The 16,581-nt window shown below is 41.3% G+C and overlaps 2 protein-coding genes across 7 annotated transcripts in view; one reads left to right on the top strand and one right to left on the bottom strand.

Annotated features, from left to right (window-relative positions):
* Nucleotides 1–4,905, top strand: part of NEK4 (NIMA related kinase 4) — a 51,406-nt gene extending 46,501 nt beyond the window's left edge. For 5 of the 6 annotated variants that reach the window (XM_090022348.1, XM_090022345.1, XM_090022351.1 and 2 more), the window contains 3 exons: nucleotides 615–820; nucleotides 2,830–2,963; nucleotides 4,809–4,905. In XM_090022348.1, coding sequence (XP_089878474.1) covers nucleotides 615–820; nucleotides 2,830–2,963; nucleotides 4,809–4,901 — 433 coding nt within the window. In that variant the 3' untranslated portion in view covers nucleotides 4,902–4,905. The remainder of the gene's footprint in view (nucleotides 1–614; nucleotides 821–2,829; nucleotides 2,964–4,808) is intronic. The other variant, XM_090022347.1, reaches the window with a different exon arrangement.
* Nucleotides 4,906–10,152: 5,247 nt separating this feature from the next.
* Nucleotides 10,153–16,572, bottom strand: SPCS1 (signal peptidase complex subunit 1). Its single transcript, XM_090022357.1, has 4 exons — nucleotides 16,254–16,572; nucleotides 14,583–14,642; nucleotides 11,424–11,510; nucleotides 10,153–10,330 (listed from the first exon to the last, which is right to left on the bottom strand). The coding sequence occupies exons 1-4, from the start codon at nucleotides 16,551–16,553 to the stop codon at nucleotides 10,211–10,213; spliced, it is 567 nt and encodes a 188-aa protein (XP_089878483.1). The 5' UTR covers nucleotides 16,554–16,572; the 3' UTR covers nucleotides 10,153–10,210.
* Between the last annotated feature and the right edge of the window lie 9 nt (nucleotides 16,573–16,581).

Genomic DNA, 16,581 nt, shown 5'->3' with positions numbered 1-16,581 from the left:
TAGGTCAGAGTAACAGATAGATGAAATTGATGCCCTGTCTAAACTAAGATGCCTACCAATGGAGCTGTGTAGCAAAAAAACTGTTCTTCCCACTCCCCCCTGCCCCTCCCCAAATATAATAGCACCTACACATAGGGATCTCTAAATCATGGAGGAAGTGCTCTCCATAGCAGCTCCTTTAATTTTTTTTCATTTCACTGCTTGCTCCTCCTCCTCCCCCCACCCCCACCCAATAGGTGGATAGCCCTGTCAGCCATACTGCTCACTGGGGAAGCAAAAACTGTGGTTTTAAATATGCCACAGCTTTTGCCTCCTTGCCGGTGATCAGCGAAGGGGCACTGGTGGCCCCATCACTTGCTGCTGACCAGAGAGGAAGCAAAAACCATGGTGTATTTAAAATATCAGTTCTTCCTTCCCTGGCAATCAACAATAATGGCAGGGCCAAGGAGGTCAAGTGGCAAAATCAAAAAAAAATTAAAGGAGCTGCTTGCTGCAGGGGGCACTTTTTCCATGATTTACAGAGATCCCTACCTATAGATACCAAGTTTCTGAAAGCTCACAATAATTGTGAACTGAAGCCTGGGCCTTGAATTAGGCTTTGTTTTATGTTCTAGGAAAAAAAATACAAATGAAATGGACGATTTGGTTCAGCTTATGACTTGGACCCTGAAAATGGACTCTAAAGAGAACTGTGAACACCCCTTAATCCCAACCCCTGAATCAGAATTCAAGTTTCAAAAGAAATACAGGGACACTCTTATCCTGTGTGGAAAAGCATCTAATGAACCAGAGGAATTCAGATTTGAAGAGTTTCCTTCAGGTTAGTAGTTCTGTTCATACTTTAAAAAAGAATAGCTCTGACAAGGTCCACTGACCATCAGTGGTCAACAGAGCACTTACTGGTAGTGTAAGCGATTGCTGTAGCTGCCAGCAGGTGAGGTAATCTTTCCAAATGTAAATAGAGGGGAGAGATGGTCTGAGAGTTATTCATCGACCTGTGAGCCAGGCTATGGACTTCTTAAAATGAACTGTTCAAAATTGAAAATCAAAGTTTAAAGATTTCAGTATGTTTTTAAATGTCAAAATAGTATTTCATAACACTTCTTGATCATGGGTAGGACCCAATATTTAAACCTGAGGGCTTTAAGTGGGTGCAGAAGTTCATTATGCATCTCATTACAGAAATAGGGCTAATTTCAAATTCAAAGTTAGAAGCCATCTTTCAAATTCAGACCTCTTACTGAGTGGTTATATTCTGAAAGGTGACAGTAGAAATGGTGTTGTATGACTGACTCCATATAATATCAAATCAGTTTACAAGCCAAAGGATGAGTAAAAAAGCTAAACCTGCGGTCTGTTGATCTAAATTTTGCTTGTCCTGGTTTTGCATGTTTTTAAATAGCCAACATAATATTGGAAAGCACATTGAATTCTACTCTTTTGCCCCTCACCAAAACAAATGCTTAATTCTAGTGTTTTCCATTGTTTTTTAATTACACATTTAACTCTGGTAAGGGGCAAAGCTCAGTTTCAGTGTTATGCTGGCTCACATCAAATGAGAAAAAAACTGATAAAGATGTTTGATCCCAACAATGCAGTTGGTTCAGTAAAAGATACAGTACTAAAAAATCCTTGCCTCTTGAGTAAAAGTGACATTTTTGGTCTGCTTTGTTTTTCATAGTAACTACCTTTTAGATTTATAAAACAGTGATATCACTGGCTCTGAAATTTACTGCTGGCACCTTGTAAATAGAAACTACCATTGAATGTTTGGTTGACACATCAATGAAATTCACACTAAAAATCACATTTGGCTCAATCAGATCTTTTATTTGCATTTGTTCATTAATGAAGAAATTTAGGACACTGAAAACAAATCACTGGCTTAAATCTAGCTTGTGTCAGTAGTGACAATATTATTTTTAGGTTATTTCAATAGCCAAAGTCAAGACTTAGCATGCTCTTACCGCAGTTTCCATTAGGAAATGAACTATCATAAAATTACTGTCATGGGGAGGTTGAAAGGCCACTGAGGCTTGAAAGGAAGACTAGTTTATGTTGGTATAAATAAGAAGTGGACAGATGATGTAAATACTTACACTAGTGTAACGTAATCTAATGTGGTACAGAATTACCTTGATAAAAACAAGAGGTAAAACTACTCCTGTGTGTGTAAGATCTGTTTCCATCCTGGAGTAACCATTTGCTCAATCCAGACAGGCTGTTACATGCCCTCATCTAGTAGCAAGGCCATATGATAGCATCTGCTGTGAACAGCCAACCCAGAATAGCTACCCATCTCTGTACTCTGGCTCCTAGTGTAATGTATCCCAGCATACACTAATATTAATGCTTCATGTCCTGAAGTATGTTGGTGGATGGCATTATTGCTACCAGTGCTGTTTTTTCAGTACAGTAATTATTGTATTTTTTAATTCCTTTTTTAAGTATAAAATGATTGAAATGCACTTAAGGATTTTAGTTGTAGGATCTACCCTTTGACATGGAACTGCCACTCCAAACTACCTTTTTTTCCCCAAAAGTATGTTTTCTAACTGTGATTGTAAAGAGACCCTTCCAAACATACCTGCAGGACGTACATTATTATTTTATGCTCTGAGGCCTTCATCCTGCAAACTGGATTCATGTGGACTTTGCACCTGCGTATTCTTCCAGTAGGGTTACTGTGTTACTGGTGATCACCCAGCTAACATACTTGTTCCACAATCCCAAACTACCTCCCCCGTGGAGTCCTTGGTATTGATTAGCCCATATTCCAACCTCTGGAAAGCCTGTTAAAATGAACTACTTTACTTTTTTTTTTAAAAGATGCCTTATCTGGTCCTAAAAAGATTAAGAGAGTGGTTGAAATCTTGAGGTCTGATGTGGTGCAAGGACTTGGAGTGAAACTTCTAGAGAAAGTATATGATATCATGGAGGAAGAAGATGAACTGAAGAGAGAGGTGAATTTTCTTCCTTCCCCTAATGCTGCAGTCCACTAAATCTGTTTTTTTCCTTCCATGCTGTCTAAATGAGCATTTCATTTTTATATTTTAAGAAACTGATCTAACAACATAGACCCTGCCCCTGAAAAGACATGTATGCGCTTATCTGTTTGCAGAATTAGGCCATAGTCATGTCTATTGAAAGCAGACGTTGCAACCTTAATTTTAGTTCATTCTGAATTGTTGGAAAAGTTGGCTTTGATTTTGAGACCATTTTGAGATTGATAATTATGCCATATAAATAATAGAGTCCACTGTATTGTGTATTTTGGTTATTTGCATGCTTTTCCCCAGGACAATTTTGTGCATCTATCCAATTACATTTTACCTGGTTAGTTGCACATTAGCTTTTAACACATTTTGACTTGCCATTTAAATTGAGACTGGGCGGGGGAACCTAGGCTTGGTTAATCAAGTAACATGGTGCGTCAAACTCCATCAGACCCTGTGGGCCAGATGAGTGGCACAGGTCCTGGGTGAGTGGCGTGAGGCTGCATTCAGTGTACATTCCCATGTTGACCCTATGGGGCCAGTCAAGTGTGCAATGCATGTGGGTTCAGTCTGAGATCCATGGGCAGCATATTGGCCCCGATAATAGGGCCCTGTGGGCTGTATCATAGACACTTGTGAAGTAATGCAACAGTTGAGCAGTATATGGAAAGATCGTATTGCTTGTAACAGGCAAGTTATACCATTCAAATTAGGAAACGTTTTTGCAATCTGATGAATGACTGACTACATACAGCTTTTTGTTGTTTTAAATTTAATAAGCACATTTCAGTCTTTTGAGGTATACTTAACGTTTCCTGCTATGATGAACATATTCGACCAAACACTTATTTAACAGCATGTCTGAGAGAACTGAGTTGTATTGTACAGGATTTATTTGTTATTCATACATAGATGCTTAATTATAAAGGCACAAGAGTGTTTATGACTGAGTATCGATTGCCATCATTTTCAGTGTATTTCTAACAAGTCTTAAGAACTGACAGAAAACGTATGGGGCAACTTGCAGTGCAAGGCCACATTATGACTGGGACTTATGGCATCCATTTCGGGGGGGGGTTCCCTACCCTTATTAGCATAGTCTTATTTGTGTAATTTTGGAGGGAGCAGACAGGAGGGCTCTGTAAATAATACGAATCAACTTCACCATTGTCTTCATTCTTGTAGAAGATACAAGAGTTTTGAATATGTGCATTTTGAAGACAGCATTTGGCCATTCTAAAGTGGAAGTTTATTAGAGAAATGTCAATTAACTGGCATTTCACCAATGAACTTCCATTTTGAAATGCCCAAATGTGCTTTCAGAGGCCATGTACAGTTTTCATTGAAATCAATAAAAATACCCAAATATATAAATCTACCTCCTAGTATTTCTAAAATGTATACATCAGGGGTGTCAAAGATGCTGACTGCAGAGCCCTACCATCTGCCCCGTAGTACTACCTCTGAGCCTTAGACTATGCCCTCATACTGTATGCATAGCTGGTCAGATTTCCAGTTGTTTGCTGCAAAACTTGATTACAACTGAAGTGCTGCATAGATAAGCTAACAAAAAAGCTTGTGTACTGCTCTTTATATAGCACACATCTCTTCTGAAATGTTCAACCCAGATCATTTTTAAATAGTCCTTAGTTTCAGCTAAGACCATTTGTATGTTTCATTTATTTGTCCTCCCTTTCAACTGATCAAACTGAATGGCATCCTCAGTGTAAATTTTCTTAGGAGAAGCATGTGTGTGGGGGGACCAAATGGGGAGTAAATTAAAACAACGGACTTATACTGTTTTTGTTCTAGTTACAGTTGCGGGAGCACATGGGAGAGAAGTATACCGGTTACAGTGTGAAGGCTCGCCATCTAAAGTTTCTTGAAGATAATGTAAAATTTTGACCAGGTGAATGTCTTTTGTAGTTTTCTTAGAGAAAAGATTATCTAGTTTGAGTGTTGGGTAGGCTGGATCATTATATACTACACAGATTAACTTATAGTTATAATACTTATTTTTTATCCTTAGACTTTCCTTTTCTTGGTAAGGAGATGAACTGGACAGTGTATAGGACTAGTAATAGTCATATTGCTCTTAATACTGTGAAACTGGGCATTACATTCTCTACAGAAGAGAGAGAATTGTTATAAATTTGGATTTATTTTTTAATTAAAGTTTCCTTATACTTTACAGAATGATTTTTATAAATATGAAATTGTTCCCAGAAATGGTGCATGTACTAAATTTTCTGTGTAAAATATTTTAACTAAATGGAAGTGTTTTTTAGGTGGGGGTTAGTTTAAATTTCTTACAGTAATAGGGTAGCATGAGATTGCAGCTAACTAAACCACACCAATTGACTGTACATAAGTGAAGCTACATGGTGGTACTGCCAGTGTAGAATGTTGTGTAGTATATACCAATACATTTAAATATTTCTGAAAGTTTTAAATGAAAAAATTCAATATGGTATAAACAGTAGGCCTGTGTGGATAGGGAATTATTCAATTTAGATGCCAGAGATTCGATTCAGAGCTGATTCAGAGATTCAGCCATAACGTATAATGGGGAATCAATGAAATATCTATAACTTTGTTGTCTGTTAGGTGATTCAAATGAAACTTGCAGGGATGGTAGTCTCTGCTGCGAGCATGACATGTACCAAGGTGATAGGTGCAGGGGTTTCTGGGAAACTGCACCTCAAATTCCTGAAAGCAAAGCTTATGACATAGGTGACACTGTGTGTATGTGTTAAGATGCAGCAGGGTGAAAGCTGCAGGTCTGCTAGCACCTGCTGAGGCCATGAAGCCTACCAGCTGTTAAGGAGATGAGTGCAGGGGGATTCTGGGGCCCTGCACCCCTAGCTGCTGACAAGCAAAACTCGTGACACGGATGCTTGTGCAACTGACTGTCTGTGTCTTCAGGCAGAAGCAGTTCCCGGCTCTGTATTGATGCTTTCCTCTCCTTAGTCTGTGGTTTTGTAGGTGTTAATCCTTGCCCCTTAACTCATTATCTGGTAGCTAGCTACTGTGTATTGAGCTGGTCCCCGAGTGAATCAAGATTGATTGGTAACACAGTAGCTTAGCAGCCAGGCCTGCAGTAGTGTCGTCCCCCTCCACCCCGTGCCCGAAGAGTGAGACAGTTGCACAAGCACCCATGTCATGAGTTTTGCCTGTCAGCAGCTAGAGGTGCAGGGCCCCAGAAGCCCCTACACCTATCTCCTTAACAGCTGGCAGACTTCGTGGCTTCAGCAGGGGCTACCATCACTGCAGCTTTCACCCTGATGCGCTTTAACACACACAGTGTCACCCATGTCACAAGTTTTGCTTGTCCACAGCTTGAGGTGCAGTTCTCCCAAACCCCTGTACCTATCTCCTTGAAACTTGGCAGGCTTTGTGGCCTCAGCAAGAGCTACCATCCCTACAGTTTTCACCCCATGACATATACACACACATACATGTGACATGAGTTTTGCTTTCAGAACTTTGAGGTGCAATTTCCCAAAACCCACTGAACCTATCACCTTGAAACTTGGCATGCGTCATGGTCTCAGCAGAGGCTACCATCCCTGCCGGTTTCACCTGAATCAGCCAAAAGACAAAGTTATAGATATTTCGTTGATTCCTCATAATACCCTATGGCCAAATCGATTCAGAAAGCCTCCAGCTTCCAGCGATTCAATTTGGATTCATAGATCCAGCCTCCAAATCATTTCCAAATCCAAATTATGATCCAAAGCTTTGCGCAGCTCTAATGGACAGCTGATTTATGATTTCTGTAGCCATAAAATTAATTTCAGAACACTGTCTTATGTCTATATGCTACATTATTAAAAAAATCCCAAATAAAATAGGCACACTCCACAGATTGAACTCCTGGGTTTGTTTGTTTTTTTTCATTAGAGTCCAGGCTCTACCTTCTCTCCCAAGGAAAACAAATTTCAGTATTTATTCCTTTTAGTGAAAAAATTATTAAAACTAGGCACGTTAAAATAATTTGTGTATTTAATGTCTTCTCTCATATGCCAACCTGCTTTGTTACAAGTTTTTTTTTTTTTATATTTTTGTTATATATAAACGTGTGATGCTAGAACATGTTGCATTTGTGTTTTGGAGGCTTGTAAATTATTTTTGAGGAATAGTTAGATAATCTGAATTTTCTAAAATAAATGTATCATTTTGAAAAATGTCCTGTTTCCTTTCCATTTTCAGAAAAAAAAATTGTCCTATGTAACTATTTATGACTTATGTACGTGGAAAAACGCTGAAGAATGATACTCCTTATAACTGATGCGTAAACTAAAAAGAGCAAAATTGTGTTTAATATAGCAAAGGATGCTTGGTTGACAGTACATGCTAAACAGAACTTTTTGCAGAAGCAGAGGTGACAACTTGCTCAATTCCACTTTGGGTACTTATATATTTTGCTGACATAAAACTACTACTTCAAATTGTTGGGCTAATTAAGGGAGGTCAAAAATAGGGTCCCACAAGGATCTATGCTGGGGCCAGCTTTGTTCAACACTTCCAATGACCTGCACCGTGATGCATCACAGACTGCTGACTACCTCCTCACATGTGCAGTACACCCATGTACCCAGGATGAGGATCTGGCAAGAGTCTATGATAAAGCAGTTGTGTGGCTCCACCACATTAACTATGTGTAGAAGGGGAAAATGAAGCATAGAAGAGAAGATAATTAATGACTTGTATATGGGCACACAGTGAAATCTGCAGGCTTGCAGGTGACATGAAATTATGCCAGATAATCAAGTCCAAAGCTGATGGAGGAAAGCTACAGAAAGATCTCACTAAGCCAAGTGATTGGGCAAAAAAAATGGCAGATGAACTTCAATGTCAACAAGTGCAAGATAATGCACAAGGTGATAAATAACTTCAACATATACAAAATTACAAAATGCTGGGTTCTGAACTACCTGGTGTGACTCAGGAAAGAAACCTTGGTGTCATTGTAGATGGTTCTCTAAAACTGTCACCTCAATGTGCAGCAGTGACAAAGAAAAGCCAGTACGGTTAGGCATCAGAAGAATGGAATGAAAAACAAAATGGAGAATATTATCATGCCATTATACAAATCTATGGTGTGCTCACATCTTGAAAACTGTGCACTTCTGGTTCCCACATCTCAAAAAGAATGCAGTAGAATTAGAAAAGGTACAGAGAAGGGTAATCAAAATAAGGGGCATGGAGCAGTTGCCATACCAGAAGAGACTAAAAAAGGCTAGGAACTTCAGTTTGGAAAACAGAAGTCTGAAGGAAGAATATGAAAGAGATCTATGAGATCACAAAGGGTAGGGACAACTATTGTTCATCAGGTCTTAGAATATTAGAACTAGGCAGCACTTACTGAAGTTAGCAAGAGGCGGGTTTAAACCTAACAAGAGAAAATACTTTTTGACATGATGCATAGTCAACTTGTGGAATTCGTTGCCACAAGGAGGTGGTAGAAGCAGATAGTACAACCAGGTTCAAAAAGATGAGAGAAATTCAAGGATGATAGCTCTATTGATGGCTATTGAACAGAATGGTTGGAGATGATTCATGTTGCATCTCTAACCAACAGTGGTAGATGCTAGGGAGGGTACTGTATAGGGCAGCGGTTCCCAACCTGGGGTCACAGACCCAAATGAGGGTCACAGGGGCAATGCCAGCAGTGGCACACGCAAGACAAGCCCTGCCGTGTGCCAGGAGCTCTCCTACCCCCCCTGGCCACCACCACTAGTGCACTCTGCTCCCAGCAGCGGGTCACAGAAAAAGAAGTTTGGGAACCACTGGATATAGGGGATAGGTCACTAAAGATATCCAGTACTCACTGCTTTCTCCTCCTATAGCATCCACTTCTGCCACTGCTGGAAAAAAACTACTGAACTACAGACCACGACCACTGGTCTCAGCCCGACCATTTTTTCTGCTGCAACTGGGAAAAAAATGGAGACGTGTTTGGGAGTGTTGGTAATAAAAAGATGCAATGAGACTGAAAGTCAGCTTGTACACGATAGATATAAAAATCAGTGACGAGACGTGGCAAAATTCTGAGCTGAGAAGAAAGGAAGAGATGCAGTAGAATTCAGATACTTTTTTTTTTTTTTTTGGTGTGGAGGGGGAGCAGGCACTAAGAAACGCATGCACATCTACACAGCCTTGTAAAAGGAAGGATTTACAAAGTATCTGGAGGTATGCAGAGCCAGAGCAAACAGCTGGGTAGAACTGCTAATTAGCACCATCTAAATGGAGAAGCACTTGATAGAAAGCTGCAGCAGACAGCTGAGCATCTGATTCTTAATTTGATACCTCACTGTGAATTGAGTGGGTTGTGAACTATCTGGATCTAAATGTTCATTTCTATTGTACTGTTAAGAGTAGAGATGGGCATGTTGAAACAGATTCTGAAAGTCAATCTGAAAGATAAGGTAAGAAATGACAACAGTGGGATACAACAAAACCTCAAGCTAACTCAAAGTGTATGAGGCAGGACCAGAAGACTACTGTGTGAGAATATGACCCCAACCAACAGCAAGGCAACAGGACAGCCAAGACTGCAGTGAAAAGGCTATATCAGAAAAGATACACAAGATCTGAACATTCAATCAGAGGATGCAAAAGACTGCAAGTAGAGATTAATGATCAGTAGCCTAGTGTGCTGGCAGCTCCATGCACACCTACAGTGAGGCTATTTTGAGCTATTATGCTAAAATCGGGACAAAAGTTATTTTTTGAAATAAAGTTAATGTTATAGAAGATGTATGATTTTTAGCTAATGATTTGGTTTTTTAATCCAAGTTTTCCTAATGATATATTCTGGAAGATTGTGCATGTGCAGCCCTTGACAGCTTGCCAAAACTTGTTAAGTGGTCCTCCAGCCAAAATAATTGCCCACCCCTGCTTTAAAAGAAACCTGAAGTGTACTTTCAAATTGAAACCCCACTTACCTCCTCCCCCATTTCATTCTCCAGGGAGATTATTAAAAACATAATCAGAAGTGATGTGTGTATTTCTCTTAACATCAAACTTAGTGTTCCTTGAGGTAGAAGTCAAAGAAAATTAGGGTTGGAAGGGATTTCAGAAGGTTATCTAGTCCACCCCTACTCAAAACAGGTTAAAAAGCACCAAGCAAAAAAGGGTATCAAAACAAGAATTTCTTAGACATGTTTAATGAAGGAAACTACTGCATTGTTACATCATCAAGGTTCATATTACTTAGGATGCCTTTTTGGTTTTCTGTCTGCTGGCTTCTTATCTTCTGGTCCCAATTCCTGGACAGGTAGCCATTTTAGAGGATTGCGACGATACATAGGCCATGGAGGAAGCGTTAACTTAAATGAAAAAACAACTTAAATTATAAATGAACCAGAAAGCCAGCTAAATGCTATACACAATTTATAGTTCTCTTATAATAGAGAAATTCTACAGGTTAAGGCAGACAAAACACTTGGGGTACAGGCAATGTTTTATTAGAGCAACTATATAGTAGCAAAAAAGTCTCTTTGCAAGCTTTCAGGTTTAAGCACCCTTTGTCAGGCAAAGAAGAATTCAAAGATTGTAAAAGCTCTCCCCGGTAGAAAAGAAGCTTCATCTTCCACAGGGGAGGTGGTAAAGAATGGTGGGGTTTTCCTGGGTTTCAAAGTCCATTTGTGAAAAATATGCTCTGTGAATATGCAGCTTAGGCAGAGATTTCTATGAAGAAAGTCATGCCTCGGTTTTTACTGATACATAAAACAAGGGTCTGCCGAAACAAAAATGGCCAAAATCCCCATTGAAATCTGGCCAAATATTAACATTTTTCACAAGCAAGGGCCATGGCATTCCAGCCCTCCCTGTTCTGTGCCTGGTACACCCACTACTGCTGCCAGTTCTTGTGGCCAAAGACAATGGAGAGCAGTGAGTTTGGTGACAAGTGTAAGCGGACGCTGGAGTAAAGAGGGTGCAGGATGAAGAGGACTGGGGCATTGGGGAGGGGGTTAGTGCCATGCAGTAGAGGAATGCACAGCACAGGGCAGAAAATACCTCCAGAGTATGCTACTGATTCTCTCCTTTCCCCTTACCCCATCCACTCTATCACATGTTGCTGCAGGCTAGATCGAGACTGAAGGTTTAATTCATAGGAGTTTAATGGCAACAAACAAACTCTAGTATAATCTTTTCAAGAGACACTTAGACTTCTCTTAAAAAATAAGAAACAAGGCTAAGGTAAGAGGAACTACAAACCAAAAAAGAATAAAGCATTAATTCTGTGGGTTAGATTTCAAGTATATTGTGACGTTTGTATTGTATCTACATACCTTCTGCTCCTCTAGTCGCTACTTAAAATTCCCTATCTAAAAGCACCATTTCAACTGAGAAACAGTTTTTAGTATTTCATTAATGCATTTTTTGACAGTGGTATTCAAAGTAGAAATAAATCCTTACCAGACAAGATAAAGCAAATCCAACCATAACTATATAAACAGTCCAACCAAATTGTTCAGTGATGTAACCATAGATAAAGCCGATTACCTATAGGGAAAAAAAAAATTAAAACTTCAAAAGTCGTTTCCTGAACAAAAAAGATTAATACGGGAAGTGATCACAGGCACAAAAAATGAAAATGCAAGATTTCTTAAAAAGTACTGAATGTTAGCAAGTCAGGACACTTGCTAACACTTCTGCATAAAGCTCATTCTCAATATTTCCCATTCTGTTCTAAAACCATGAATACCCACTATCTGTTGCCAAGTGTATTTATAAAAAGTAAAATGATCATTTCATGAATGCAGTAGGAAAATGGGCAACATATACAACATGGAAAATAAACTTGTAAACAGTGAAGCAGAGTTTGCATGGACAAAATGAGGACAATTTTGCTATTTATTTAGATTCTTGTAAAGGAAAGGAAACTGCTTTTTGGTGAATTTTTGGTGGCTAGTTTCTAGCCAGTATGGAAAAAAGGTACTTAAAACTGTCTTAAAAAGAGTCTGTAGTTATCATAAATGAAATATTGGGGAAATGATGTGAAATAGTACTGTTTTTCTAAAGAGAATTAGTTGGCACAGGTTTGGGTCTGCAAACTAATGCTGGCCAGGAATCCAGGCTGTCTACTATGTTCTATTTAGCTAGGCTACTGAGTTCTTGTATTTTTTGAAAGGGCGAGAGTGGACAATGTTAACTAGATCTTGAAATCTTAATTTGTGGAGGTTAGAAAACTAACTTCCTACTTCAGAGGATTTAATAGTTCCACTGTTTATATATTTTCAATGCTGGGCATTTTAAAAGATTTGCCTACAAATGCAAGAAATTTTAAACACATTTTACATTTATCAGTTATGTTTTCTATTAAAAGAACTCAAATTGCACAAAACACATACTTAGTCTTTCTACTCATGTTGGAATCCTTTATTTTTTCAAAGGAAAAGAGGCAAATGAAAGTCAGCACACGCAGTCTTCATTTTAAGATCACCATTTAACCAATGACGTTTTGTATAATGTATCTGTATACCATATTTTCTTGCATACAACCTACATCTTCCCCCTCCCCCCCCATATCAGCCCCTCAAGTGGGGAAGCTGCTTTTCTGACTGGAAGGGAAGCATCCTGTTTTGATTCCTGCTCCACAGTACAGCAGCTGTGGCATTACTCTTCAGGCACCTGAGGGAGTCAGTTGTTCTCCTCATTGTTCTTCAGAGGAGGTGTTAACAAGTCTTTCATTTTTAATGTTCTTGATGTTCCGCTAGTCAAGCTGTCTTAGAGCAATTTCACTGTCTGCCAGCTGCTTCTGCAGAACAGGCTGCCTGCTCTGATTGGGGTTTCTGTGAACCAGCAGCAGTGTAGCCAGATACAGACAGGCTGCCTGCTTTCTCATCAGAGTTGCTGTGAGCCAGAAACAGCTCTGCCAGGGACAGGCAACCTGTTCTCTGACTGGAGCTATCACAGGCCAAGTGACAGCCCAGCCAAGGACAGGCTGTCTGCTCTCTGACCAGGGCTGCTGTATCCAGCCACGGACAAATCCCCGCAACTACCCTGTGGTTGTGGGTTCCCCAGGGGATTCCTAGAGCTACTGCCCTGCTCACTGCTCTCTGCCATGGCTGGCAGCTAACTGCTATTACAGATTTCTTCACATACAGTATGCACCCAGATTTTCAGCCGCTTGTTTAAGGGGAGGCGGCAGAGGCTGTGAAAAAGGTGTAGGTTCTATGTGAACAGGCAATGGGGCAACTCTGGATATTTACAGAGCAACTCTGGATCCCAGTATATAGATAAGAGGTCTAGTTTGATGCCCGATTAATATGTTTGTATGGAGTCTTGTAACTACTACACCAAAACCTTCGACACGGACAGCTTCCATTCCACCATATTTTTGCCTAGGTGTACAAGGCCTACCACCCCCTGCCTTTGGATCAATGAGACAGAGTCCAAAAGCCAAACCAAGTCCAGACATTCAGTGCCACAATGGTTGTAGCTTCTGCTAGAGAGCAACACATAAAAGCTGCTGCTGCTGGCTGCCTAATGCCTCAGCAAGGGTGCATTACTGTCAAGGTGATATTCCTTAGCCTGTCTCCAGCCAAGGCATACCCACAAGGCAGTGCAGGCTAGGCACCCTATACTCAACCTTGCTCTGGATCTTGCAACATTGTGGTATTTTACAGGAGCTATCCCCATCACGGGCAGCCCCACCACTTTGCCACCAGGCCCTCCAGCAGTCTGATGCAGTTTACAGTTATACCCAGGACAAGGAGTTCTATGCAAGAAAATATGATATATTCACTTCAGAGCTTATACTGTAAAAGCCTGGTCAAATCAGTGGAACTCATCACCAAATATTTCAAGGCTTTACCTACATCATGAATACTATTTTATTCTGGGTGTCTTTTTAGCCAACAGAGTGGTTCTTGTAAGCTTCAGGAGATACAACCAAAACTAACTCATAGCAATTAGACATGTTACTAAAATGTCAATAATTAGCATTGCTATTTGAGAATGAAGATTGGTACTGAAAAGACCCATCTGTTAGTCAGAGTCCAGTCCTTTACTTTCAAAGGCAACTATGTAACAAAATCATTTCCGTAGTCTGAGCATGCTTCAGTTAGCAATGGTAGATCAAGAAACCTATTAATAAACATCCCAGTCTCACTCCTTCCTCTTAATGGCTAGAAACCTTATTATTAATCTAAATTATATTATTTTACCCCTTTTTGTTCTTGCACCAACACTGTACTCAAGCTTAGTTTTCCTCCCTCTGCTGTTTACCCAAGTATCTGTAGAGTGAACATATCCCCCTCTTCTCTTTCATTTTGGGTATCATCAGGGTAAAGGAATTAGACTTTGAATTAAATTGGAACTCCAGATTCAGAACCAGTCCCACACAATTTAAATGAAGTCTAAATCTATTCTGAACAAACTATCTTTTTTTTTCAAACCATTGGTTTTCTTAAGTCTCATTAAGAACATTTAAAGACTTAAGACATCTTGTCTGCTTTGTTTCAAGCTTCAAAACACCTGCTTGAAGAAATGAGTCAGATCCAAATCTGATTTATTTTTAGAAGGTGTCTTACAAACTTGTGTGTCACCTGCCATGGGTTCCACTATACTTACTGCAGAGACGAGAATGATTCCTTGAAAAATCTGTTCTGCTAATTTTTGACCCTTGTAGTCCTATGGGGAAAAATGCATTAGCAGTTAGCATTACTTATGCACATATATCCACTATTCAGTGCTATTCAGAAAGAATGCAAGAATCAGTAAGACAGAGCTGCCCTGGCCACAGAACGCGAAGTGTAGAATATAAAATCAGACTGAAAGGTAGTTTTAACTAATATTTGGCTCTTTACAGCTTCATATGAAAACAAGAAAATACCCCTTAATTTACTGCCTAGTGTCTCCTGCATCCCCAAGAACATATTAGTCCCCCCATGGAACCACAGTGTAGACCATCTTCAGTATTAATAATATGAGAATAAAATCCCAAAGTCACAGATCTGTAAGCATCAGGAAAGGTTTTGGTTTTTTGAAGTGATAGAACATTACATTTTTTGTTGTTATACTAAATTGTCATTTTGTATGTACAGCAAAATAGTGTTAGATTTTTACAAAAAGTAGCTTTATACGTTAAAAGTGAAATGTGTCCTCCACAGGACTCCCCCCACACATCTGCAGATGAAAAACATTATTTGACTATTTACAATAAAAAATAGTTTCTAGAATACAAAATATTACATAAAATTATTTGTTTCAAAATATTGTTCTAATTGTGTGGTGGGAAGGGGAGCACCCTAAAGAAAAAGAGGTCAAAGCAGTTTGAGTCTCCAGTAAATTCTGAAGATCAGTATACCAGACTTAAATAATTTAGACCAGGGCTGTCTAACTTCTAAGGGACTGGGGGCTGCACACTGTCCAGGATGCACCAGTGGAACCACATATTGCATACCTACCCCTACTGTGCAGTGGGGGCCCCATCCCATCCCTCCAGCATAGGCTCCGTCACTGCACAGCATTTGGGTATGCTGGACCACAGGCTCCCTTAGCAAGTGGGCTGTGCTGTAATGTACATGCTCTGCACCCTCAGGCACATGCACACAGCAGAGCCTAAGGAGGGAGGAGGCTGATGGAGACTGGATGCTGCTGCAGTCAGAATGATGGGGGGGAGGGGAAGGAAGGGGTGCTTGGCAGAACCTGGGGGGCTGCAAATTAACCACTCACAGCCTGCAGGCATATCTACCAATTGGACAGCCCTGATTTAGACCACTTGCCTATAGGAGCAAAGATTTCTGTAGGCACCAAACACCACAGGCCCCTGTATAATTCCACCCCATTCCCAAGCAATGCCATTACTGAAAAGCCTGTCCAGCTTTCAAGTGAGGCCAGTTTTTCACCCCTGCCTCCCAGCTGCACTCATCAAATCCGTAAGCAGCCCGCAGGCAGTGACATGTTTACACTGCCATAGACCCCGCCCTTTCGCAAGTGTAACTACTGAGTGCTTTGCGTCGCTCCCCAGCTCTTGGCGCTCTCCCCAGGTTCAAGGCCGCGGGAGGGAGGAAGGGAAGGGGGCGCTTTGTTGCTGCCAGCAGAGACACTTGCTCCAGGGGCCGAGGCTACAAATGTTGGAGCATCTGTGTCGGCAGGGCGCGCAATCAGTCACCGCAACGCGCGTCTCCGCCGGCTCGGGACGCGCACCAGCCGCGCCCGGCGGGACGAGCGAAGGGAGCCGCAGTCCTGCCTGTCCCAGGAAGTGGCTCGGGCGAAGCCCGCGGTCAGAGCCGCCCTTACCATCTGCGTGGGGACGGAGCGCAGCAGGTCCAGCATGGCGGCAGCGACACGCGCCTCGTCCACAGAGCTGCCGCTGGGCCCGTCCCGCGGGGACGACACGGCCCCAGATCCGGCCTGCGGGGGAAAGGGGCCTGCGGAGATGGAAGCCCCGGCTTGAGAGCTGGAGGGTCGCGAGGCGTCGGGAGCAGCGGACGCCGAAGATCGCCCACCCCGTGTCACCACAGCCGCGGCGCCGCGAACCCTGCTCCGGAGAGCGGGCGCTGAGCTGGCCGGAAGCAGCGAGGTCCGGCCCCGCCCCATTTCCCGTCAGCCTCCACCCGGAGGCCCA

Source organism: Crocodylus siamensis, chromosome 11 (assembly GCF_052110815.1).
Source record: "Crocodylus siamensis isolate JL-2025a chromosome 11, ASM5211081v1, whole genome shotgun sequence".
Classification (NCBI taxonomy): domain Eukaryota; kingdom Metazoa; phylum Chordata; order Crocodylia; family Crocodylidae; genus Crocodylus; species Crocodylus siamensis.
Note: the sequence above shows the minus strand (reverse complement) of the source record. Positions and strands in the feature narration are given on the sequence as shown.